Genomic DNA, 27,692 nt, shown 5'->3' on the forward strand with positions numbered 1-27,692 from the left:
TGAAAACATCTTTATTTGCAGGATATTCGTAGAACTCGTGGGTGGGCCACCTAGTCCGGTAGCCCACTGGTTATACTGCTGCTGCGCTGGCCCTCCCCACCAGCCAGGTGCTGACGGTCAGGATCATCGGTGAGCAGAATAGCCTCCCACTGCTCTTTTGAGGGATTTGGAGTGGGGTCAACTATGGGATTAAATTGCCAAGCCCCTACCATGTGGTAGAGGTTAGCTACCTCTTTTGAGCCCGGTCTTTATCAAAACGTCTGAAACGGGGGTATGAGCCATTGATGATAGGTTTCTGTCGAAGGACGCGAAGGTAACCCGGGATCCCAGCTATATATAGCTTGGCTGCAAAACATTCCCGCAAGAAGGGCAAGGAAGACTTCGAAGGCTTCGACGGGTTGCCGGCAGCTAAAGTAATCCTGGGAAGACAGCGAGCCGAACCTGCACACGATTCAAGCAAATAGGATGCGAATGAAAACGACACGTGTTGAACATTTGAAGAACAGGTATTTATATACAAGTGGTGAAGTGAACCTGTTGAAGAACGGGCGACTAAATGATTCTGTGTGGGCAGCTTGAAGACGTTTTGTCTACCACTATGACAAATATCTGCAGCCAAATAGCGGCAGAAAATTCATCTTCAAGTGCAGCGGTCGCGGTTCACAAGAAAACGATTACTGCGTGCGCTGCCCCTGGCAGATTCTTATTCCTTTCTCTAGCTTAAGCCTCCTGAAGTCGTCGCCTGTGAGCAGCCCAAACTAACGAACAGCATCATCAGGCTGATCCATTACTCGCCTGCACTTTCATATGACACCAAAGAATAAATATCACCTTACGCTACGTTACAACACACATCGTGAACGCTGTGATGCAATGCCGTACTTCATTTAAAGATACTGTTTGCTTTAAAAGCATGGCTTTCTTATTTTTTCGCGTGCGACCGAAGAATTACCCTACATATTCAAGTATACGTGTACGATCATCAAGAGTCCCAACTATTATTTTGCATGCTACAAGCTAATCCTCTCATGGAGCTAATCACAGATGATCGAAGAAAGAGTTGTTTTTCCCAAAACAAGTTTATTTCTAGTGGCGAAAAAGATTGTTAATTTGTACTGCAAATGTGTACAGCTCCACACAAATTAACATATATCTAGTTTATAATAGCACCCGTACAGGCAAAGAAATAAATCCAGGGAGTTTATTTGTGACAGCGTCAATATTTGTTCGATCGTATTTTACATTCATTCAAGCCAAGTCCTTTCGATTACACATTTCGTGGTGTAAGAATACTCCGGCCCTGCCCGAATTACGTTCGCATACGACCACCTACATACTGCTTCGTGAAACAAACTTTAACTCTCTTATCGCTGTAGAAGAGCTGATGGAGGGCTTCGTTGATGCGCCATTTGTGCTCCTCTTCGTAGACTTAATTTTGAGGTGTTTACCAAAATAAACCGCGCTAAGAGCTCATTGTTTTTGCGTGCCAAACTGAAAAAATAGAAATACAGCTGACAGACAAGGTAAGTACGTTTGCGTCGCAATTGAGAGGGCTCCGCTGCATTCAGAAATGAGCTACTGTTTATGATGTCATTGTGAAGACGGTTTCCAGTTTAAACTGTGTAATAATTACGTAGCATTTCCACTGTAACAGAGCCGCCGCGGCACACGACGCACGCCACTTGTGACAGGGCTCTGACCGCATCGCCACGTTTGTCGTCATGAAGCGGAGAAGCGCTGAACTACATGCTTCCCGCCCGAGAGACGGCACACCTACCCATTTAGCCACCGTAGGGAGGTTAACCATAGGAAGCTCTAGTTGACTGCCCGGTACGTGGGGGAAAGGGTTAAAGGATAGGAAGGGACATGAGAACGAACTAAGTAAGGCACATACACAGTCAAGCAGAAGCAACAGTATAGCAGGCAGCGTTCTCAACGCTTTTGTATGTCCGTGGACCCCAGGAGCTTCATCAACGTCCTCATCTCTTTGGCTGTGCACGTACCTGCTGAACAGAGCGAGCGACTTAGATACCGGATAGCGAGTGTACATGAGAAAAAAAAAATTATAATTATTACAGCTGATATATACTGGCGCACATTTCCGCATAAATTTCCAATAAAGAAGAGTTTGGTTGACTGAAAAGAGGAAAGCTTGCTGACCACACCGTAGCTGTGTAGGGTGCGGCTGACACCTAAATATCGGTCAGCTGCGTGAGGGATGAGGAGAAGGGACGGAAAGATGACAGAGCTAGATCATTAATAGGCGCATTGTATAAGTTAATTACTTATCTTCCAGGTTCGCCGCAAATGTTTTCGCACGTATATTTGGCCTCTCCGAAGTGAAGAGTGGTCTGGAAACAGTCGCACCTACGAACAGGCCTGTTCAAGCAAATATATCCAATCACGTGCACATTCCTATTGATCGCTTCTATCCTTACAGTCAAAACACTGACTGCAGTGCGCTGCCTGTAAGAAAGGAGAGCGACTGGGTGGGTGGCCATTCAAAAGTTTTCATAGTACATCGATGTCCGTGCAGTTTCTGCCAGAGCTATTCAGCCTCTACTTAGGCGAAGCGTACAGCTTCTGTAGACAGGACTTACTCCGTACATGTGGCGCACCAAGACTATGCTACTTTTTTTTTTGTAGTGAGTTGTAATCGACACAGTCCGTGTAAATTCACCCACGTTTATTAGCACTCAGTCGACGAACGTGTCATTCACCTGCTTTGTCAGGCATCTTAGTAGCTTTCAATATGCTGACGGGCGCCTGCGAAAGTCTATGCCCAAATTCAACAGGTTCTATGAATAATGTGTACCGAAGGTTTTTCTCACGGGCCAAGACAAATCCGTGTCATTGCTCATTTGTAGCGCTACACGCACAGCAGAAGGCACTGTGTTAATTGAAAAAATTTTCCCGATCAGTATACGAAAAGCAAAGCAAAACAAAAAAACAACTGCGTGTAGTTTGGCAACGCACTAGCCACTATATAGCAAGTCTGACAAACAAAGCTAGCAGAACGAGAACATGCGTCACACAGCCCAGGTGCTGAGCGGAAGGCGTTAAGTGTTGGTCTGGTGTATTTTACGGCACGAAGCCAGCGAGGCGGCCATTTCCGATGCGCGGTCGAACCACTTGTCGGGTATGCCCAGGTAGAACTGCGTCTCCACGGACCACATTGTCGGAGAAACCACGCCGTTCAGCTCCTTCTGCAACTTGCGCGACGCCTTGTCACACAGCAACTCTGGCAGTGCCCGGCAGCATTGTTCCTCCCTTGGGGGGGGTGATGAAAAGAATTAGAAGGCGCAGTTTTACACTTACGGCCGTGCACCTAATATCGCGCATGCAGTTACGTTAGAGGCACACTAAAGAGACAAGTAAGTTGACGTGTGATGGTAAATTAGCCTTACAGTGAGGCACAGCCCCTCTCACCGAGAGGTGGTTAATGAGCCAGAAAAAACGAAAAAAAAAATCGCCGGCTATTACGATACTACCTGATGCGAAATTTGAGCGCTGTTCTAAGCGTGTTTTATTTCCCCGATATATTAACTGACACGGACAATCTGTCTCGTGCGGCACGTTCTGTCTCGTGCGCCATGCGCGGCCGCGTGCGTCCTATCCTGAAAGCACCATGCGTTGGGGACGGAGTGCGTCGAGTGCAGATAGCTTCGTATGCGCTGCGTTCTTGTCGCTTTGTTGGCGTGGAAGCGAGGGGCAGCACGGAGGTCAATTCGCTCGCTGCTCCGGGCCCTACCTTGAAAGCGATAGACGTACCTGACAGACGGACGTACGGGTTTCCTCGTTGGGTAGGCATTAGAAATGCTTACGCAAGTAAAATGAAAGTTCTGTTCTTATTTTCCCTTCTAGTAATTAACTTCTTACCGTGAAATTAAAGAAAACATGCGCTTGAAAGAACAACGCCCGCATTCACAAGAAAAGGTCTTATGATAGAATTATTCTTAAGAGCAAAATACTGGCAATACTAGTGCTGGACATAATTGCTAACGAATGCTGCTGGTCAATAACAAAGAGCACTTAGGGACGAAAAGCTTTGCCAATACGGCCACAGTTTATCAGTCTAAACTGCTTAGGAGATACTCTTCGTAAGCGTCAAAAATGCTAGGAATCTGTTGGGGCAAAGTGTGTGGGAGCGGTTTCATGCTCCATTGAGCTGCCATGGCGAGCATGTGTGGAAATAATGACCTCAATATTTCGCGCACGGAAGGAGAATTTCGATGATCCTAGTGAAAGCAAAAGCTTTAAGCACAACGAAGACCTCTCGTGCACTGGACTTGAATTGCAGCTAGAAATATCTATATTAATGCACAAATGACGAGCATCATTAAGCACTATCGAATTAGTTCTTTGTCATTGTCCCCGATACAGCGCACACAGACAAGTCACTCGCTGGCGCGTCTTGACGACCGGTCGCTTTCGGAGCAGACAATCCTGGAACGCCGTCCTGTACAGTCGTCACACCACAAGACAGTGAAGGCGCTCTTGAAATTTTTACGCTCGAGTGGCTTATTGGAGAGACTGGAGTTCTCGTAGGCGTTCGCGACCTTTCCTATCTTTTTTTTCCCGTTTCCTTGCTTTTTCTCTCCGCTGTTCTTTCCGTTTTTCCTTTCCCCTTACCGCATACCCTTACTGCAAAGTAGCAAACCAGAATCTTATCCGGTTAACCTCCCTGCCTTTCCCATACTGTTCTTCTCTCTCTCTCTCTAAGCACACCGGTACTTTCATTGAAATAACACTACAGTGTATTTTATACTGTGTACATGGCAAGGAAAGCAGCCAGGATGCAATGTAGTTTAATTCCCCATAGAAGAGCTTCGCAGTGTACGGTATTTAAACCGGTAGCAGCATCTACGAATGAAGTGCCACAGAGCTGAAGAGATTGTCAGCGGACAATCGACTAAACATAGATGCAAAGACCATGAAAAAAAATATGGTGCAGGAATCATCGAAGATGATTGTCAAAGTAAGTGAATATATTATCCGGACTGCAGAAATCAAGTGCACACACTTGCAACGTATTTTCGAGGTATGCTGCTGCCGCAGATTAAGTTGTTTGATGATGGCGGCGTAAATTATTCGCAAGCTGTTTTGTTAGAGACGGCGCAACCATGACGGTATGACGACGATGGAATGATGGCGATGGCGCGACGACAACGGCAGCATGACCAAGGTTGCACGACGACAACGTGATCAGCACAGTGTGGCAACGATGATGGCACGACAACGGCCGAGAACCTGCGCTTACTTCTCCTCTTGTTTACTAGATACTCCTCCGACCGTTCACTTCAGATCATGCAAATCTAATGCGCTGTGGGAGTCGGTCTAAGCGAAGCTGCTGCATGCGGTTAGCCGGCGAGACGAAACGGCGCATCTCGACAAGAGGCGCTCAGCGGGCTTGTCAGCGCACAGGTCAACCTCACAACCGTCTGCCCAAGTGACGGACAAGCGCGACACGTGGCCACCACCGACCACGGAACCTAAACCTTCAGACGCCACAAACGTCTCACCTGAATGCACGTGAGGCTCAAAATGCACGCGCCAGCAGCGGAGAAACACCGGCCCCGATGGACTCCCACGAACGAGTGGTACAGCCAAATGAAGACATTCGCGTTAAAAAGATTCGAAGTTTCGCCCCAAGGGAGAATCACTGAAAGCGATAGCAAGGTTTCGCGCCGCGCTGAAACCCTTTGGACGGTGTTCAACAATACGCGAGGGCAACATGTTGGTACAACGTAGCACGCGTGCGGGGCAACTGTTGCCGCCATCCCAGGCAGCAAAAAATGAACGTGGCGCCTTTCACTACGACGCACTCCCTCCCTCCCTCCCTCCCTCCCTCCCTCCCTCCCTCCCTCCCTCCCTCCCTCAATCAATCAATCAATCAATCAATCAATCAATCAATCAATCAATCAATCAATCAATCAATCAATCAATCAATCAATCAATCAATCAATCAATCAATCAATCAATCAATCAATCAATCAAACTTTCTTTTCATTATACGCTTAATCAAACGTGGAATAATGTATTTTTGTTGACGCACTTGGTCTCGCCTTCCTCCATATGCCACAATTCGTTCTGCTGGTGGTGCGTGTTGATGGCGTAGTGGTACTCGAGGCAGGCGTGCCAGAGAGCTGTGTCGCGAATGTCTTCCCAACGCTCGCAGTATCCCGCCAGCATCACGGGGTCCAACTTGTCCACGTCGTGCACGGACGAAGACGCGTTGGCAGTCAGCGGCACGGCCACGCCCGCCGCTTCCATGAGGCCTCGCGTGATCTGCACGTCCCCGAAAAGACAACCGGGCTTGCTTTACGGAGATTTAAAAATGTAAGAAATACAGAATGCACTTAGGATACTAGCGTACTCAGTAAACAAAAATGCTTCGATTATACAATGTTAGCTAAAGCTGCTAGAAATCTTTTGTTACCGTAAATTTATACTTCGCCAGGAAGATGGTTGCATTCCGTAGATAACCGAAGGAAAAATGACTGCAAAAAAAGTTTTAGTGTGGCATGATTTGAGACCAAACTTATAACTCAACACACGTACATATATCATCATGAACAACCTATTTTTAAGTCCACTGCGGGCCGAAGGTCTCTTCCTGCGATTTCCAATTACCCCTGTCTTGCGCTAGCTGATTCCAGCTTTCGCATGCAAATTTCCTAATTTCAATACTTTACCTAGTATTCTGCCGTCCTTGACTGCGCTTCCCTTCCATTGGCACCCACTATTCTGCAGCTCTAATGGTCCACCGATTATCTACTCTACGCATTGCATGGCGTGCCTAGCTCCATTTTGTTCTCTTAACTTGAACTAGAATATCGGCTATCCCCGTTTGCTCTCCGATACACCACCGTTCTGTTTCTGTCTCTTCACCTTATCCCTAACATTTTTCGTTCCATCGTTATTTGCGCGGTCCTTAACCTGTTCTTGAGTTTCGTTGTTAACCTTGAAGTTTCTGCCCCATGTGTTTGCACCGGTAGAATGTAACTATTGTACACTTTTCTTCTCAACGATCGTGGTAAGCTTACAGTCAGGATTTAGTGATGCCTGCCGTATGCACTCCAACTCATTTTTACTTTTCTGTAAATTTCTTCCTCATGATGAGGGTTTCCTGTGAGTAATTGACCTAGGTAAACGTGCTGCTTCACAGACTCTAGAGGCTGTCTGGCTATCCAGAATTCTTGTTCCCTTGCCAGGCTATTGAACATTATCATTGTCTTCTACATATTAATCTTCAACCCCACTCTTACACTTTCTCGATTAAGGCCCTCAATCTTTGTTGCAATTCGGCCCCAGTGTTGCGCAACAGGATAATGTCATCTGCAAACTGAAGGCTGCTGAGATATTCGCCGTTGATCCTAACTCCTAAGCCTTCCCAGTCCAGCAGCTTGAATACTACTTCTAAGCATGCAGTAGAGATAGATTGTAGAGATGGTGTATCTTTGCCTGACCATTTTCTTGATAGGTAACTTTCTACTACCTTAGTACCTTAGAGAATACCGTAGTAACTAGCGATTGGCTGATAATATTGCCTTGCTTAGTAACTCAGGGCACCAATTGCAATGCATGCTCACTGACCTGGAGAGGCAAAGCAGAAGGGTGGGTCTAAAAATTAATCTGCAGAAAACTAAAGTAATCTTAAGCAGTATAGGAAGAGAACAGCAGTTTACGATAGGTAGCGAGGCACTAGAAGTGGTAAAGGAATACATCTACTTAGGGCAGGTAGTGACCGCGGATCCGGATCATGAAGCAAGGTTTGGGTACGGGCTAGTTGGTATTCCGTGGTATCAAACGTCACTTCGTCGTTCTTTTTTTTCCCTCGTCTACGTAGCGCTGTAAGTTACGTTTGATACCGGATCATGAGACTGAAATAATCAGAAGAATAAGAATGGGCTGGGGTGCGTTTGGCAGGCATTTTCAGATCGTGAATAGCAGGTTGCCATTATCCCTCAAGAGAAAAGTGTATAACAGCTGTGTCTTACCATTACTCATCTACAGGGCAGAAACCTTGAGTCTTACGAAGAGGGTTCTACTTAAATTGAGGACGAGGCAACGAGCTATGGAAAGAAGAATGATGGGTGTAACGTTAAGGGATAAAAAAAGAGCAAATTGGATGAGGGAACAAACACGAGTTAATGACATCTTAGTTGAAATCAAGAAAAAGAAATGGGGCATGAGCAGGACATGTAATGAGGAGGGAAGATAACCGATGGTCATTAAGGGTTACGGACTGGATTCCGAGGGAAGGGAAGCGTAGCAGGGGGCGGCAGAAAGTTAGGTGGGCGGATGAGATTAAGAAGTTTGCAGGGACAGCATGGCCACAATTAGCACACCCTGCAGTGGGCGTATACCCAGGCTGTTGCTGCTGTTGCTGCTGCTGATGATGATGATGAACTTTCTACTATTCTTGCGGAGAACCAAGGTAGCTATGGAATCTTTGTAGATCTTTCCCCAGATATTCAAGTATGCCTCCTGTACTCGTCGATTACGAAATATATGACTGCTGGCATATCTACTGAATCAAATGCCTTTTCATAATCTATCAAAGCTATGACAAATAGACGTTGATTGCACTCCGCAGATTTCCGAGTTACCTGAATGATGACATGGATGGGACCTATTGTACAATATCCCTTTCTGAAGCCAGCCTGTTGTCTTGGTTGACAGAAGTGTTAATCTGATTCTATTGGAAGTTATCTTGGTGAATATTTCATATAATACTGAAAGCAAGCTAATGTGCCTATAAGCCTTCAATTTTTTTAACGTCTCCCTTCTTATGGATTAATATAGTGTTGGCATTGTTCCAGCTCTCTGGTACACTTGAATTTTTGAGGCTATGCCTATAAAGGGCCGCAAGGTCCTTTAGCGTGATGTCTCTGCCATCCTTGATTAAATAGACTGTTATTCCATCTTCTTTGGCCGCTTTCCCCCGGGTAATGTCTTGGAAGGCCCTTCTAACTTCATGGCTAGTTATTAAAGGAGCCTCTGTATCCTGTTCATCACTACTTCGCATGAAGGTAGCGTGGCTGCCCTGGGTACTTCTTGTGCTGCTTTTACTATATCGTCGAAATTGCCGATGGCTAAATTGACCTGTTTCTTCTTGACTTATCTTTCAGTGCATACATCTTGCCTTGTCCGATGCCATGCCAATTTTTCTTCTCACTTATTTCATGTTGCGCCCCATTTTTATACTGCTTCCCCAATCTTTCCTACGTTATAATTTCGCATATTTCTGACTTATTGTTGATCAGTTTTGACAGTTCAGCAAATCCTATCTGATCTCTGGAGTTGGACACTTTAATGTTTTGTCGTTTCTTTATTAGAACCTTTGTTTCTTTGGAGAGCTTACCTACTGGTTGCATTGGTGCTTTACCTTCCACTTCAATTGCTGCTTCTGAAATTAGCCTAGTTTCGATTTCATTCATTATCTTTATGTTATCTTCATTTTCCAGTTTTAAAGCTGCATACTTATTTGCGAGCACCAGCATGAATTCGTCTGCTTTTACCCTTACTGCGTCTAAATTGGCCTGTTTCTTCTCGACTAATTTTACTCTTTCTCTCTTCAAATTGAGAGAAATCTTAGACTTCAGTAACTTATGATCCCTGCACTTTACCCTACCTTACACTTCTGCATCCTGCACTATGCTGGAATCGGCAGAGAGTATGAAATCTATTTAATTTCTTATTTCTCCACTAGGGCTTCTCCAGGTCCACTTTATGGTACTGCGCTTTCTGAAAAAGGTATTCATTATCCGGAGCATATGTTCCTTGCTCAGGGCGAACAAGGAGTGTAATCTTTCTGACGAATTCTGCCAGCACCTCTTCTCTAGCGTTCCTAGAATCGGTACCGTAGTTGCCGATTGCTTGTTCCCCAGCCTGCTTTTTCCCTACTTTTGCATTGAAGTCGCCCATGACGACAACGTACCAAGTTTCACCTTTCTCATATATATATATATATATATATATATATATATATATATATATATATATATATATATTTGTCGAGTGAGCTCCTGAAGAACACTTTGCAATGTGTTAAACGCGGCTGAAATATTGAATCTGGGACTTCAATGAGGTGCGACATAATGCTAATGCATTTCTCTCGAATTTACCGCGAAATAGCCCCTGAGTTTTTCGGTCTATCTGTGTAGGGACAACGAACGTAGATGGGATATTCTGAAAACATATTAGTCCTATAAAGGTGATGCACATTCACAAGACATGATTGACTGAGAAAGCTGCCTTCTACCGCTGGATTGCGTGCGCACTTAAGAGGAAGCTTTAGCTCGGGCCGAACTCCGACGCCGCCTATTCAAGTACATGTAAAATGCAACAACGCCTTTCTGAGATAACCGCTGGACCGATTTTAATGAAATTTATTGCATTTGAGAGAAAAAGCTAAATTATAGTGACAGTCGGGAGCGGAATTTCGATTTAGGGCCTACATTTTATGAAAACGTTTATCAAAAATTCGAAATTTTGAAAAATATAGAAGCACGAATTTTACAAATTAATGACTCTGCATCAAAAATAGATATCGCGGTTCTGTAAACGGCATCCATTAGATCATTTAAAGCGGAAAAATTCAGTATGTCACTACTTATCTTACGTGAATTTGTTACGTTGTTTGCAAGGGTTTTGCAAAAGCTGTATTTCCATATTACTACATTTCTTTAGATTCATATTTAACATATCAATTTTGTCCGCTTTAGATATACTATCAGATGCAATTCACAGAATTGTGATATCGTTGTTTCCTTGCTGAGCTAGAGAGTTGTAAACCTGATAGTTTTGTCTTCTGAAAGTTTTCGATTTTTGCCAATTGTTAATAAAAAATTGACAATCTAAATCGAAAATTAGAAACCAACAGTCACTAGATTTTAAGTTTTTCCTTTAAATGCAATAAACCTTGTCAAATTTGGTGCAGCGGTTGCTGAGAAAAACGAATTCTCCTTTTACATGTATTTAGGAGCACCCGAGCTAAAGCTTCCTCTTAACGTCGTCATGTTCCGGTTTTTCTATTCCCCCATGCAGGGTAGCCAAGCAGAACTACTTACTCCGATGAACCTCCCTGCCTTTATGTAATCATTTAAATCTCTATGGGAGCTCCTCGTTGAGGACTTAAAACAACATGATTAAAAATATTTGGCAGACATAACTGTTGTTGACATCCACATGATGCGAAGAGCTGCACGAGACGCCGGCGCGTGTCGCGAGCTGGCGAGGCCCTGGCGGCCCGAGACGCGCTTTGTCATTTTCCCGTTGCCTAGCGTTTTAATGAAAACGTCCATCGAGCGAGCGAACGAACTAACGTTTTCGTTGACGAGCGCTTCACTGCATTTTTTTCCCTTGACAGACTGCAACTAATTGCGCAGCGTGCGCTTCGGCAGAGCGGCCGCCAACCGAAGCGTCAGCTAGCGACGCTTGTTCGCGTCTCTTGCTCCGTGTAATGCGATAGCGGCTAAAAGGGCGCGTCGAAAGCGTAGACGCTCGCAAAACACGTCACACGTGCTCTGTAAACTCGCATTCAACGTACTTGGCTGGTTCTATTCCATCGTCAACTTTGCGGGCCTCAGCAACTTTTTATCCTTGACTGTTGATGACGGTAGTTATCTGTCTGGTCGCTGACACACAAGAACGGTGAGATATGAAGAAAGAATTAAAAAAGAAAGTGCCATGACTCGGAGAAGAATGCTTCGCATTAAAACAGCTGACAGAAATTTCATTTCTGGGTTCATTTACGTATGTTGTTCAGTTCCACTGCAAATGTACATGTCAGAACGCGTGTTAATTTGATTTGGAAGTTGCGCGTGAGGCTCAATTCAATTTTCCGCACCTCGGAACAAAGACGCTAACGTGACGCGCGGGGAGGGCCGGGACGTGGAAGGGCTTTCGTGACGTTCAATTAGTACTGTTAACGTCATGAACAGGTGCTGGGACACGGGCATGCGCTGAAGCAGGAGAAAGGCGGACCGGCGGTGATCCTCATCTCGAATCTAAGAGCATGTTGTTGAGCCTGTGCGGGCGCTTGTAGCGTGGAGCATACCCACTAGTCGTCTTCACTCCGTTTCGCTGGCTCTTCTTGTTCATTAATGCAGCAAGTGCAGAATGGGAAGCACGCGAGGCAGCAGGGAAGCACTGGGTTACTGGTGCAGCCGATGGCTCGATGCTCTTAAGCCTCTTCAACAAAATTAATACAGATGCCCTTAGCTTTTGAGGGCACTATACTATGCAGGGCTGACTGGCGAGTCCCATGCATGTCGATGTTTCGGGTCACCGACGAGAAGCATAAACTATATAGACCTGATAGGCAAACTAAACATAGATAAATGGCTGAGAGATAAAACTATATCACATAGCTCGGGATGTGGACCACTACGCACTGGTTCCTCCTGTTTTCGCGCATACCCACGTTACAACATCTGTTCATGACGTAACGATTGTATAATGTCACAGAACACAGTGTTTTGCGAGAGATTTCCGCCAGTGGCAAAATTGAATGCGGTAAACTCGAACAGCAGCGCTCCTCGCGGCACATTTTGAATATGGTATGTACCGGAAATGGCGCACGATGCAATAGTTCTAGCAGACAGTTTTGCTTCGACTACGGGCTGACCTCAATGCTGCACTTACATGCCCCCTAAAGACATTTGTTAAAAATATAGTTGTGAAACATTGTTCATTAGTAACAGGCGATTATCCCAAACATTCTGATCTCCTCCACTGTTTTCAAGCTTGAACAGCGAGAATTATTCTGCGTCGACTACCCTATCTTCCATATTCTGAAACAGTCGATCGTCGCAAAAACACCCTGATGTGGGCTGACACAGCACGAAAACAGACCGAGTAGGATGACAGAATGAGACAACCCAACGCGGGACACCGTTTGCATGAACTCACTTCAAGCAAATTGTGATTTAACCAGTAGCATGTGTTAAAAAAAGTCAGAAAACAAGACATGTCGCGCGCAATACTGTTTGTTTCTTCTCTGGTTGATTCGAGCTGCCAAAGAGGCCCGAGAGTGCTTACGTGGACCTTGGGAAGCTTGTCAGGCTGAGGCGATGCTCTCACCGCCACTGGTATCCTATCTGTCTATTATAGGACTCGGTCTTTATTTCTTTTATGCGAAACATATTACGAGAGCTCAACCCAGCTACTCAGGCGCGGCGGTGTCGCCTTCAATGACCTTTGACCCCATGCCATACCACGTGACACCGTAACGTCACGACATAGGAGAAACGGGGCTCCAACTCGCGCCGTCGCTCGCGGCGTCGCGGCGGTATATAAGCAGCTGCACTTGTTTCTAGGTGGCTTTGGCTCAACTCTTGCAAGATGGGCTGGGTGGGAATCGAACCAGGGTCTCCGGTGTGTGAGACGGAGACGCTACCACTGAGCCACGAGTACGATGCTTCAAAGCGGTACAAAAGCGCCTCTAGTGAATGCGGTGTTGCCTTAGAAACGAGCGGTTTCTAAGGCTCAGGCGTGCGTCGCTTGCTCAGGCGCACATTTCGTTGCCGCGCCGAACGCTGCGTTGCTCGACGCTCACCGCGTCCAATGCGGGGCGCGTAGTCTCTGCGCCGTAGCCCATTTTCTTACACCCCTTGGCGGGTCGACGGGAACGCTGTCGCGTTCCACTCTTGAAGGCGAAGCAGAGTAACGCATGAGTTGTTTCTTCGTCTAGCCGAACCAAATATGGCCAAGCAACAACAGTTCACCAGGCTGAACAGTGGTTCAACAACTAAAATAAAGGCTAGTATGCTTCGCATCCTGGGCTTAACCTTAGCTAAGCCACAGCCATATTTTTTCTCATGGTTTTGAAGGTGTCAGCTACACTGATGATGGTACTAAACTCAGTCACGAAAAGAAATACGAGGTGTCACTAATCTTTTTTTCCCTTTATGTTAATGGGACAGACAACCGCTCAGGACATGAATCGAGATAACTTCGCTGATGCAAAGATTGCCTATCGTAGTTGCTAAAACGAGCCATGTTTTCTCATTTAGTGTGGATTTGTATCTTTAATTTAGCAGTAAAGGTCGCGAAAAATGACCTCTGGCGCCCCACGCGGCGAAAACATGAAGCTACATAAGAGGTCCACCACGTGACCTACTAGTGCACGCGGTTTCCTGGTCTTTTTATTAGTATTGAAATGCAGTATAGTTTTGGTTATTGTAAGTTTACTCTAACTTACAATGTGCAGATAAGCCTTCGTTTGTAGTGAGCTGAAAAGTGGCGCTGCCTTCGCCTTCGTTTTCTATGAGTTGGCTTGGCTCGGCTATCGACAGAACAACGACGACGTTGGCCAGCCAGTCAGGACGTACGCGTGTACTTGGGTAAAAACGCGGTACAAATATAAGAAATGTCTGTAAAACAACGCGACCTTATTGCAGCAACTTTTTATTTTCCAAAAGTGGTTGAAAAGTTCGAAATGTAGGTGGTTAATAGCAGTCACACTCTCTCCTGTGAAAGCAGAACGATGAGCGGCTTTCGCAATTTGCGAGGCGGGCTATCGACATCGCTCTCACTTGTCAACGTTGCTGGAGGAGGGATACTTACTTTTTCAGAGGCTGCTCAGATCTAAAAATTCTGCTCACTAAATATCCACGCGCTTTTGTAAGTAACCGCGGCAGATGTAAACACTACCGATGGTGAGCTTTGCATTGCACCATAAAGAACTAGGTCCTTGAAAAACGGTTGTCGGTCCCTTTAAATAATTAACGATATATTTCATCTTGTACAGACCACACGAAAGCTGATTATTAAATAAAGTACCAGTTTCGGAGCTTTGGGTAGTGGAACATGACAGGAGTTCGTTCAGCAACTTGGCCGATCGAATGACTCCCTCACCGTCTTTATCCGAAGCCGTACCAGAGCCTCGTTCCATTCTGACCCCTGTTACGAAGCCCGATACTCGTTCCTCGCCGTTCGGCGTTTCTAAATGGTAGTGGTCCGAGCTAGGCGTGCCATGGGCATCACGAGACCGGTCGACCGGGCAGAGATGGCGTTGCAAAAACATTAATAATTGATTCAGAACATGTCCAAAGTTGATATAAGAAGAGAGAGAAATAGATACATGCCGGGGCTGATTAAATAGCCGCTATGGGACGGCAGAAGCAGTCACCGGACCTCGCACAAATCAGTAATTGCCCACCTCGTAAAAGGCCGCGGAAACCCCTGCATACGCATATGCCAACTTGCCCCGTCCATCCGCCAGTCGGGGGCGTTCTCTTGTTTGTTTGATATACCTTAACCACAATAACAACGCACACAGGAAGGGAGTGCAACGACTGCTGATTGCAATCATGCGAGACACGGAGCTCTTCGACACCTGGTGACACACACAGTGACACTCACAGGAGGCTCGGGCGGAACGATTGCCGGCTATGTATGCCAGGCTAACCCCGCCTGCTGCAACACCACCACCATCATCGGACCTTGGGCGAGTGAGGTTTTTAACGAGAGGAAGCGCTGTCTCTGATTGGTCACCGAGACGACACGTGACAGGCTTTTCCTTTTCCTATGATGAGGTGACGAGGTCCTTCTTTTCCCTGCGAAGAAATCATAGTGCTCTTCATTTTCCTGCAACAAAGTCATCCTCTTGCCCAGGTGGGCACTGCGTTGTTAAACGTAGCACTCTTCTCCGCACAAAGAGTAATTGCCTTGAGCAGCGCTTCGCATGGCCGCTGTATTTCACTGTCTGGATGGAGGGACGCATTCGTCCACCTTCCACAGAGCTCACTCTTGTACCTTCTTTGTTGACCGAAAGGGACCTTCTCCATCGTCCCCAAATTGTCACCCCCAAGGAAACTTGTCGACAGGAAGTCCATCCTTCCCGGCGACGCGGCACTCGATCAATAGATCTTTCGTACAAAAGTTAAACCACGCGCCACGCCACACAAAACACAATGAGCGCACACCTTGTGGATGTATACATATCGCAGTTGGAGCTGGCGCAGGCCAGCGCCAGGCCACTCCCAAATATGCACGCACCAGACCAAATAGTGGATGACATATGGACGTCAACCACTCGAGGAAGGGAAGGGGGGTACGGGAATATCTTGTACGTCTGCAGACGAAACCGAACGTGCACAGGCCTCGGGTCGCTATGCGCTTAGAGTGAGCGGATAAGCTTGACGTACCATCGAAAAGCACACAGAGACAACGTAGCCTGAAGATGGTTCAGCCCAACAGGCTAGCTAGCGTTTACACGAGTGCGACGGGCAAATCTCAAGCCGATAACCAACACGATTGCTTTGATCGAGCCCTATAATCGGCAACCACCTAGAACGCAGTGGCAAATACACTACTTTCCGTCCCTAAAAGAATTTGTTTAGATGGCGCCGGCTGATCAAGTTCACTGAAATGCTGCTGCTGCTGCTGCTGCTGCTGCTGCTGCTGCTGCTGCTGCTGCTGCTGCTGCTGCTGCTGCTGCTGCTGCTGCTGCTGCTGCTGCTGCTGCTGCTGCTGCTGCTGCTGCTGCTGCTGCTGCTGCTGCTGCTGCTGCTGCTGCTGCTGCTGCTGCTGCTGCTGCTGCTGCTGCTGCTGCTGCTGCTGCTGCTGCTGCTGCTGCTGCTGCTGCTGCTGCTGCTGCTGCTGCTGCTGCTGCTGCTGCTGCTGCTGCTGCTGCTGCTGCTGCTGCTGCTGCTGCTGCTGCTGCTGCTGCTGCTGCTGCTGCTGCTGCTGCTGCTGCTGCTGCTGCTGCTGCTGCTGCTGCTGCTGCTGCTGCTGCTGCTGCTGCTGCTGCTGCTGCTGCTGCTGCTGCTGCTGCTGCTGCTGCTGCTGCTGCTGCTGCTGCTGCTGCTGCTGCTGCTGCTGCTGCTGCTGCTGCTGCTGCTGCTGCTGCTGCTGCTGCTGCTGCTGCTGCTGCTGCTGCTGCTGCTGCTGCTGCTGCTGCTGCTGCTGCTGCTGCTGCTGCTGCTGCTGCTGCTGCTGCTGCTGCTGCTGCTGCTGCTGCTGCTGCTGCTGCTGCTGCTGCTGCTGCTGCTGCTGCTGCTGCTGCTGCTGCTGCTGCTGCTGCTGCTGCTGCTGCTGCTGCTGCTGCTGCTGCTGCTGCTGCTGCTGCTGCTGCTGCTGCTGCTGCTGCTGCTGCTGCTGCTGCTGCTGCTGCTGCTGCTGCTGCTGCTGCTGCTGCTGCTGCTGCTGCTGCTGCTGCTGCTGCTGCTGCTGCTGCTGCTGCTGCTGCTGCTGCTGCTGCTGCTGCTGCTGCTGCTGCTGCTGCTGCTGCTGCTGCTGCTGCTGCTGCTGCTGCTGCTGCTGCTGCTGCTGCTGCTGCTGCTGCTGCTGCTGCTGCTGCTGCTGCTGCTGCTGCTGCTGCTGCTGCTGCTGCTGCTGCTGCTGCTGCTGCTGCTGCTGCTGCTGCTGCTGCTGCTGCTGCTGCTGCTGCTGCTGCTGCTGCTGCTGCTGCTGCTGCTGCTGCTGCTGCTGCTGCTGCTGCTGCTGCTGCTGCTGCTGCTGCTGCTGCTGCTGCTGCTGCTGCTGCTGCTGCTGCTGCTGCTGCTGCTGCTGCTGCTGCTGCTGCTGCTGCTGCTGCTGCTGCTGCTGCTGCTGCTGCTGCTGCTGCTGCTGCTGCTGCTGCTGCTGCTGCTGCTGCTGCTGCTGCTGCTGCTGCTGCTGCTGCTGCTGCTGCTGCTGCTGCTGCTGCTGCTGCTGCTGCTGCTGCTGCTGCTGCTGCTGCTGCTGCTGCTGCTGCTGCTGCTGCTGCTGCTGCTGCTGCTGCTGCTGCTGCTGCTGCTGCTGCTGCTGCTGCTGCTGCTGCTGCTGCTGCTGCTGCTGCTGCTGCTGCTGCTGCTGCTGCTGCTGCTGCTGCTGCTGCTGCTGCTGCTGCTGCTGCTGCTGCTGCTGCTGCTGCTGCTGCTGCTGCTGCTGCTGCTGCTGCTGCTGCTGCTGCTGCTGCTGCTGCTGCTGCTGCTGCTGCTGCTGCTGCTGCTGCTGCTAATAATATAGAATAATGATAATAAATTAACAGCAGTAATAATTCCATTCGGTCGACTACAACGCAATACCGGTATTTGGGCGTATTACTGACACCGAATCTGTCCTGGTCCGACCATATTAGGGCAACCTCAGCCCGCACTTCCAAATCGCTAGGATTGTTGAGACGTAACTTGAATTCTGCACTGTCGAACATTCGCAAATTATCATATACAATTCTGGTTCTCCCTCAACTTGAACACGCCTGTTCGATTTGGTCTCCTCATGAAAAATACTTAATTGATTTATTGGCAAGACTCAAGAGTAGAGCACGCCGTTTCATTTCAAGTAAATAATGTAACGAATCCATTACATCACGAATAAAGCAGGAACTTTTGCTCCAGCACTTGAACATTCGTCGTGACATTGTCTTGCTATAGTAGGTAATCACTGTAACAGGTCTGAAAAAAAAAAGAACATGTCTCACTTCGCGCAGACTACATAAACATTCTAGTTATGCCCGCATTTACGGCTCAACTAATGCGTCTAATAATTACTGTGCGCTTCCACGCGCCAGCCGCCTCTGGAATAATTTCCAGGATCAGATTGTCTCCCAGACTAACTACGTTAGCTTTCGCAGTATCCTAGCAAATCATTTTACAAACATAAAAGAGTAGACACCGTGCCTGCTTATTGACGGACGGTATATTGGTATTGTTGGTACAATGCATTCGTTTTATATAACTTGTTGTAATCTTGCATTATGTAAGTTGACTGTGTTCAACTGCGTTCTCTAATATAACACTTATTACTGTTCTGTTGTGCTTTTGTGCAGTATGTTTTTGTTTCTCTTGTATTTCCCAGTACATTGTTTTCTTTTGTGTGTCTTCCCAGCAAAATGCCGGTGCGTATTGATGTTATATAACGGTGTTCTTGACAATGTATATTTCTATTTGCGCATTACCCCCCTTACACGATGTCTCTCGCGAGGCCTGTAAAATATGATTAAATAAATAAATGAATAAATAAATAAATAAATAAATAAAGTTTATTATGCATCACTAGAAGAAATAAATGGTAGGCGGACCTGTCGAAGACTGAATGGCTTGTGTGACTGGATTAATAGTAATGTCCATAATAATAATAATAATAATAATAATAATAATAATAATAATAATAATAATAATAATAATAATAATAATAAACGGTCTAATTGTTCAGTGGACGCCTGCAGGGTAGTCAAACAGGGCCCGGATTCATGAAAAGCTCTATTCTTAAAACAGTTGCATCCTTTAAGGTGTGTGTTTGCCTTACAAAAAGAATCGTCATCTGTCTTGCTTGCGTTTCCTTTCTTGAAAGCGCCGCGCCCGCTACTTTCCTGTCGAGAATGCTCCGTCATGCTGACAACGCGCATGCCGTTCGTGACTTGTAAGTACCGGGCTCGCAGCGTTAAAGAAAGGAAATGCAGGCAAGGCAGATGACCATTATTATTGCGAGGCAAATATGCACCTTCAAGGGTGCAACCGTTTTAAGAGTGTTTACGTTAGAATTGTTCGTAAGAGCTAATTCTAGCCAATCCTGATGCTGGGCGTGTTATTAGCGAACGCGGCTGACCAATGCTAAACCGCAGTTAGTAACCTCCCTGCATAACAACAATCATTTCTATTTCTATGTTAACTCTTTGTTTTGGAAGAAAAAAAACATAATTAAACACTGCTGACACTATTTCTTTTTGCTAGGGTACCTCCGTAGATTGTACAGTGCCTCTGCAAACGTAGATACCTGCGACCAAGTACTTACGCTCGAGCTTTTCTTAAGAGCAGACGCCAACCAGCAGTGACGGAGGACGTAATATTAGCGAAGATGGCTGGCCAATGGCAGAGTGGGATTACGAACGAAAAATTTTCAATTCAGCCACTGAATTTTCCGGTGGTCATGGAACAGAAATGAAAGAAGAGAAGTAATGGGAACAAGGATAAAGAAACACAATAAATGACGGTCATAGAAAAAAGAAAATATCAGAACACAAAGAAACAACATATATGAACAAAAATACACAGGAAAAGAAAGATGTAAAATAAACAGGGGCTCAATTAATGGACAGTTTTGTTCGCAAGGACTGTTTTGCCATTGTCCGGCAGTCTTCATGTCCGGCAATTGGTTGGTTGGTTGGTTGACCGAAAAACTTTATTCAGGTCCTCACGAACAATTGAAGCGCAAGTACTCCTTTGTGAATACGAATCTACGCATACACGACTTCACACGAAAATGCTTCAGCTAGCGTTTACACGAGCGGGGCGAGAAAATTTCAAGCAGATAAGATGACGCGATTGCCTTGGTCGGGCCCTACATACAGGGTGTTCCAACTATCATGGACTAAGATTTACACATATGCAAATGCCACGTAGCCGGACAGAAACAAGATAATGCTGTTTGCCTTCGCTTGGAGATAGATATATATTTCTTGCAGTCCGTATAATTACACAATCAGCATAAATTAATTAATTAACTCCTCGAATAATATATTTAGATGAAAAGTACCCATGGGAAAATTGTAGAGCACCATGAAAAACTCCCTATACAGCTTTCCGTTGCTCATTATGTGCTACATAAGAGTGCTTTTCCGAGTAAGAAAGAATCCCGTGAATACACGCAAAATACCCGCCCGAGTGGCCGCTCGAGGTTCTTGATTCTGTCCAGCTGCGTGGCATTTGCATATCTTTACATCATGGTGCATGATAGTTGGGACACCCTTTATAGTGGGCAGCAAGTGCACCGGTATCCGACTGAAGAAAAAATTGTGTACAAACGCCAGCCAATCGCGTTCGCTGATTTCGGCGATGGCATTTTAGAGAAATATTTTCGCTATACTGGCGTCTCTCGGGAAATGGGCCCGTATTCACAGAAAGCTTTGCGTAAGAGCGAATTGGGCCTAATCCTGATACTGGAGATAGGAGTAGAGGAGCTGGCTGGCCAATGGAGAAGATTACCTACGGAGGAACAGTTTTGTGAACTCCGCCCCGGTTAGGGAGCGCAGGACCCGCATTCACAAAACAAAGTCCTAACGCTAGAACTGTACGTAAGAGTTGATTATGGCGAATCGTGGTGATGGACGTATGATGAGCGAAGGCGGCCGTCCAACTGCAGAAGGCACGACCGAGAAGCTCTGCGAATTCACCTCCAGATGCACAGAAGTCAGCAGCTGCAGTGCTGTTTTGTTGGCGGAGATGGCACCGAATTTTCAAATTGTCTCAAAGTATGGCGGAAACGTCCCCTGCGTACCTGGAAGTAGCGAATGTGCGTCGCAAAGTCTTGGAAGGCGTGCAGCAGGCCGGTGCGGGCTATCGCAGCAGTGGCCGGGCCCGCTGCGTCCGCGGCCAGTTCTCTCAGCCCAGCCAAGACGAGTCGGGACCAGCGCTCCGGATCCGCTCTGAGCTTCAGGGCCGTGTCCCTGCGATGCTTCATGCGGATTCTTTCCTCCTGAAAGGCAGCGACTTCGTATCCACACGGAGTGGAAATAAGAGCCAAGCGCTCGACATCACGGTATCGGTGAACACGAGATCCCAAGAGTGTACAATTCTGCCGTAAGAATGTGTTCACCCTTTGACATCATTTAAACACTCTCTAAAAGGGATTGGAACTGATTGAATTAAGGACTTCGCAACGTCCTTAATTATTTTCCTTGTCTTTTTGAGCCTGTCAACGACTCCGATATGAAATATCCATAACAAAAACAAAATCAAGAAGTCAGTCACTTCTTTTGTTATACTTATTCTTTGATTCAATGTTTCGTTTTTGAAGTACGGATCCAGAGTACAGTGAACTCTGCCGTCAAATTTATCCACTGCCGCCTGAGCTGCGTTGTGGCGTGCAGTGACCATAAATAGATGACTAAATACGTGACGGATAATATCGGCTTTCATCTTTCTAGGAAGCTCACTGGAAGTGGGTAATGGCGCACATCTTCGGAGTACGCATCCAGCAAGCGTTCGCTGCTGTCGTCGAATGTCTTGACTCTCCATGCTTGTTTTTCGGTGATGTCACGAACCAGCGTGGTCCAGAAGCAGGAAATCTCTGGCTCGACGAACGGGTTGCCCCGACCTGGCTCCTGAGAGGCAGAAACAGCTGTATCCGTTGGCGTTTCATCTGCGAGCAAATATGTGTGCACGAGAAAAGATCCTTTGCGTAAGAAAACTGCGGGAGCAGGTGTACAGGGATGTCAAAAAGAAAAAAAAGAGAAAGGAAATAAAATCTATCTAATTTTTGTAAATACGGGTAAGCACGAAGTTATTACCCGGGAATACGTTTGCGCCTGCAATGTGCTGCGTTCCTTTGTTTTTTACTTGCTATAGCAAGGTATTCTTATTGTTTGCGCACGTTCGGGAATCATTTTACTTGAAGCTTTTCGTGTGTCATTGGTTCGTCCGAGCTGTGTAATTGCGCAATTTCCCTTGCGATAAATACATGTGCCCACTTGGTGTTTGCGTTGGTGGGTGTACTCTCGACTCAAACCTGTTGTGTGACGTATATCTACTCATACAAATAGAAAACAAACGGGAACAACTATCAGGCGGAATAAGACAGAAAGGCGTGCAGCGACATATCTGAGGTAACAGCCACAATTCACCGAGTGCATGCTAGGTGGCACCTCAATACCACGCTGCATAGAATCCCTCTATTGCTCCCCCAGGTAGCCGAGTTGCGCATTTGTTTTCCATTCCCAGAGCGCAGTAACGTGACTCTAAAAGAAACCACGCAGAGTGAAGATATCACCACTAAGGCAAATATAAACGAAGTTGGCGATGAGAGCGCCACCACTTCGCCACAGTTTGACACGTACCGTTCTGGTATATTCAGTGCTCAGAAATATGCTTTCGAAACAGCCTGCCTTGTTTTTCTTTCTTTCAGGGCAAAAATAGCGTGATAAACGCGGATCTTTCTTCACTTTACACTTCACCAGGATTGATATGTGTCTCGACAGACGGCACCACCCCTCCGTGCGCATCAACAGGTCCTGTGCTAGGCGACGTCTCAGAACATACAACGGGATATTTATATTTGTTCAAAAGAAATTCATCCAACTATCATGGCTTGTATGCGTTTAGTTCGTAATAAAGTGGTCCTCGAGCATTCCAGATAAATTGGGTCGTCACGATTTCTGGTGTCGCGACAAGCTTGGTTCCTGCGAACGTGATCACGTGTGGCGTTCCTTCGCAGCCTTGGTTCGTTTTGCGCGCAACATGGCCGACCTCCTCGCAACTCTTGCGGGATCGCATAAATCACCTTGACGCTGCAGCCAGCACAACGGCTTTGCCGGCGCATGTTCATCAACGTGCGGTTGAAGCGGGGACTGTTGAGCAAGTCCGCGGACGTCAGCGGCGCGGTGTGCAAGTAACCACGGAACTTAATTGCTGTCCTCTCAGTCACAATTTTGTGCAGATCACTTCTTATGCAGACTCCGGTTTCATTTTGACAAGCTGGGGTTCGCTGTCAAACACACACACACACACACACACACACACGCACACGCACACGCACACGCACACGCACACACACACACACACACACACACACACTTTTGAGTATGCAAATGTCGAAAAATAACCGAACGAGAAACTGGACAGGAGAAATAAGTACATATGCGCTCTGACAAAGATATGCAGTAAGAAAGAAAAGCAGCGGTTGGTTAACATAGTGCCGTAGCTCTTCAAGGAACATGATACAGTTACGACTATTATTTGTTGCAAAGTGAATCGTTTTTCTGTGTTTGTCAAAGTCGTTATACCGCACGCCAATGATCTGAAGAGGATACACGATATTTACTACATGTGACAGTATGGGAAGTCTGGCTACTAAAAGGCCTCCTTCTACAATATTGCAGCAAGAAAAAAGAACAAAACAAGATAAAATATTAAAAAAATAAACATTGTATTTGCACAAATATAACGAGAGGTTTTTTTCTCTCAAAATTTCTTGCCTCAAAACGCCCTTCGCGTTATATTCGAGTTAATGACACGGATATTACGCGTCTATTATTATTTTTTAGTTTTTCTGTTATTTTCTTTCGTGCTTTCTTTTTTATTTTTTTTTAATTTACTCCAGCTCGCCGTGATTTTCAAGCCCGCTGTCGCTTCGCCTCGCGCAAGGTCGTCGAGCTCGGAGTGGCCATCTGTGCATTTTGCGCCGTGCTTTCTTCGCCTGATACAGAACGGCAGTGTCGCATTCATGTGGGTGTGGCGTATTAACCTCATCCTTCAGCAAGACGATCGGTGCTGTTGTGCGTAAAGCGTGCGGTACGTCTTCGAAGTCGCGCAGTGCGTGACCGCGCAATACGTGGAACACTTTGACAAGTTCGATTGTGCTGCGGACATTTGTGACGTGCTATTTGTCCAATAACCTTGGTGGGTGTCACGAAGGACGACGCCTTTCTCGCCGACCATGAATAAGACATCAGAACTCGTTGTGTCACTTTATTTTGGGACAACAGTTCGAAATAACGATGAATAAAAACCCTGACGTCATCCGATTTTGCGCGTCGTTTCCCGTTTATTTTTGGGGCATCGCGACGCGTTGTAATCGTAAGATATATATTTTTGCTTTTTCTGAGAAAACAAGATCACCCACCACCCCCACCGCCACCTCAACCCGCGCGTTATATTCGTGGTCGTGTTATTTACGTGCAAATCTAGTAAGCAGAAGCTCTAACAGTAAGTAGTGTATAGGAAAGAAAAAAATATATGCATGCTTTCGACTTAGAGCATAAACAAAATGTTGAATATATACAGGGTGTCCCAACTATCATGCACAAATATTTAACAATATCCAAATGCCCCGTGGTTGGACAGACCCAAGGTAACGTTGTATGCCGTGGCTTGGAGGTACTCATATATTTTTGTTTGCATTCCACCTGATAATATAATTAGTCCTAATACAGTTAATCAACTTCTCAGTTATTATAGTTACATGAAAGCTGTCAATGCGTAAATTGTAGACCAACATAAGAAACTGCCAATACAGCTTGCTTTCTGCTGCTCAAGACGTGATACATAAAAGTGTTTTTCCGAGCGTGAAATTACCCCACGAATACACGCAAAATTGCCGCGCGACTGGCCTCTCGATGCACTTTGCGTGTACTTGCGGGCTCCTTTCACGCTCGGAAAAAACACTTTTATGTAGCACGCATTGAGCAACAGAAAGCTGTATCGGTCTCGGCCGAAACGTCGAAATTAAATGTTTGTTTTTTGCGTTTATACGTGCGCCTGCACTTTCAGTTCATTAAACACCGTATTCGAAGAAATACTTTGTTGCATATAATATACGTATATAGATAATTACGCGTGCACGCCCGTTCGGAAACTGTAGACCCGCATGACCTGTGATGAACATGAGCAGACTCTAATCTGCCTGTAATAGCAGAGTTCACATCAAAGCGCACAAAAAGTCAACGAAGCGCGAAATTTATCCTGGCGTTAAGTTGGGATAAACAAAAGACCAAATCAAAGCGCCCAGGATGACAACGCACAGGTAATCATCGTGACGTTACAGTGAGGGGATAAAGTACATCACGTTAACATTACACCGCTATTCACAAGGAACTAAACACATCACTACACACAGAAAAAAAAATTGCGCAGGGTTATCACGATTTCGCGTTCTTTATTGCGGCAGGTCAAATATGTCTAAGTACATTAATGACTGGTATATTTGTACTTAACATTTTACTCGTAAGTGTGGAACGCGCAACATGCCCATATTATTCTTTTCCACATTGATTTGCCCCAAAGGCCCGTTAGAGTATTACGTGGCCGTATGGAACACAATAAATGGAAAGCAACAGCAGGCCGCATTGGAAATTGAGGCAGGGATGAGAAAATAAAGGGGTGATATATCACATCCATTGAAAGCAGAAATAAGCACTTTATATAGGAAATACGTAAAACAAGCACGTGGACCCATATACATCATTATTTTATTGAGTCTGAACTAGTATATGCTCGTTGAGAAACTGTTGCAGTTATTCATGTACCCCCCCTCCAGAAAAAAAAAACGGCGTGAGAAAAGCACCAAGAAGCGAGACTTACCAGAAACCTCACCTTCCTTGCAAGAAGGCGAGCAAGACGGGGCCCGAACGTGTTCCTGTGTCGCTTTGGGTGAGCGCTGTGCGGATGTCATGTTTCCAAGCGTGCACGCAGACCGTTGCGATGTAATCCAAAGGCGCTACGACAGAAGAATGGCACGGCACGGGAGCCCAGCGGCAAACTACAAGAGAATGCTTGACACCGTCTTTTCCGTTCGGCCGTGAAAGGAAATTGCCTATCTGATAACGGCCATCCGGTATCTCTGCCGAACGACAAGGACGCCAGGAGCGTTCTGCGGTGGCGGCGTGCACTGACTGAAAACACTTCTCCCTCGCCCATCAGCTGCGGAGGGAGTGTGAACCGGTTCAGACCGGCCTATAGTTTCGGGATCATAACGGAGTCGGACGTCGCCTCGCCGCCCATTCTTCCTGCCCAGTCGCCGCGGGCCAAGGTTTATTTATATCCCTTTTGACGTCGTTTGTTTCGTAAGTAATCCGAGCACTTGCTACATCGTTGGTGGTCGTATTGTTTTCGCAAGCGGTGAAGGCTACCACGCAATGCAGCTTGCGGTAAACTAAGAAAAAGGAAGCGCACTACTTCTTTAGAGTTGGGATTTGTGCTCGAGGAGCTAATGCTAGAGCCAATATTTTCGCAATGTCGGTGAGAAAAAGAATATAAAGCTCTTTATTCAGAAGCAGAGTGATTAGCCAGCGTATTTTCGCCTACATGCTACTTTGCAGGGAGCGAAACGAAATAGAGTAAGGGAACTGGAAGGTGGACAGAAGGTAAAGAGAGAGAGAGAGAGAGGAAGAAGAAAAGTGCAAGTGTTGTGATTTTATCGGCGATAGAATAGGTGTCCAAAGCGTTGTAGATAGGTAATCTTGTTAAAACTTGATGGTTAATGCAAGAAAAAGAACAACAGTAACAGCAAGAAACTTGGAGGGCGCTGACGTTTCGCCGTTAGAGTGAAACGCGATAGTATAAAAAGATTCCTGACTGCTTATCATGCTTCCCGGCAAGTGCAGCTTATGTAACCATAATGTTTACCGAGAAACGTTGGCGATGAACGCTATGCACGAAGGCGAGCTTTTTGGTAGAAACGCGGCCTCTTGCGTGGGCCGGTCCCGGAGGTAGTGCACAGCCGCGCCAGAAAAAATTACATAATTTTCAGGTTTCTGTTATGTTTCGCACTTTTAATATTTAAGTCTGAGAAGGTTTCCCATAAAAGGCATGTGGTGTCGGTGTTTTGTTCTACGTCATTTATTTGTGGGCTGTCATTCTCAAAATTCTGAGGAATGATTTTGTCACGAATGTAAGACAAGGTGTGAGCAGCTGAAGTGATAGAATGTTGGGGCAATATAACCCGCATATATCGTAAGTCATATAGCAAGGTGTGGTATAAACATATCCGTAAACTTATGCAGAAATTTTCGCCCACGGACCACTCCGCCGACGTCGACGCTTATTTTCTGCGACACGGGTAAAAAAAGCGAAGTCTTCATTAGATGAGGTATGTAGGTGATAGTTTAGAGAGGAATGACATTGATTCAATATATAAAATCAAGAAGACCAAGGCTTTGCGCTGTTCTTGTGGATAAGGCAAGGGACCCAGCATCCGTGTCAAAGTCAAGAGGGCTTGTTCGAGTTTTTCCATTTTATATTGATGTCGCTCTTTGTAAGCTGGGC

The 27,692-nt window shown here is 46.6% G+C and overlaps 1 protein-coding gene and 1 long non-coding RNA gene across 7 annotated transcripts in view; one reads left to right on the plus strand and one right to left on the minus strand.

The window, feature by feature from the left end:
* LOC135915782 (uncharacterized) lies at nucleotides 1–26,306 on the minus strand. 6 transcript variants are annotated; one of them, XM_065448895.2, is made up of 6 exons: nucleotides 26,010–26,306; nucleotides 21,977–22,074; nucleotides 21,211–21,408; nucleotides 6,056–6,288; nucleotides 3,086–3,270; nucleotides 1–441 (listed from the first exon to the last, which is right to left on the minus strand). In XM_065448895.2, exons 1-6 carry the CDS (start codon nucleotides 26,098–26,100, stop codon nucleotides 227–229), a joined length of 1,020 nt encoding a protein of 339 aa, XP_065304967.2. In that variant the 5' UTR covers nucleotides 26,101–26,306; the 3' UTR covers nucleotides 1–226. The 6 variants fall into 6 exon arrangements, with proteins under 6 accessions (XP_065304967.2, XP_065304966.2, XP_065304968.2 ...); XM_065448894.2 differs by having other exon boundaries at nucleotides 21,890–22,074; XM_065448896.2 differs by having other exon boundaries at nucleotides 3,172–3,270; nucleotides 21,869–22,074.
* The window catches only part of LOC135915778 (uncharacterized), a 500,939-nt gene that overhangs the window by 12,092 nt on the left and 461,155 nt on the right, over nucleotides 1–27,692 (plus strand). Inside the window, exon 2 of the long non-coding RNA XR_011514131.1 lies at nucleotides 22–129. This is a non-coding gene — a long non-coding RNA (uncharacterized lncRNA). The remainder of the gene's footprint in view (nucleotides 1–21; nucleotides 130–27,692) is intronic.

The sequence above is a fragment of the Dermacentor albipictus genome, chromosome 4, assembly GCF_038994185.2.
Source record: "Dermacentor albipictus isolate Rhodes 1998 colony chromosome 4, USDA_Dalb.pri_finalv2, whole genome shotgun sequence".
Lineage (NCBI taxonomy): Eukaryota > Metazoa > Arthropoda > Arachnida > Ixodida > Ixodidae > Dermacentor > Dermacentor albipictus.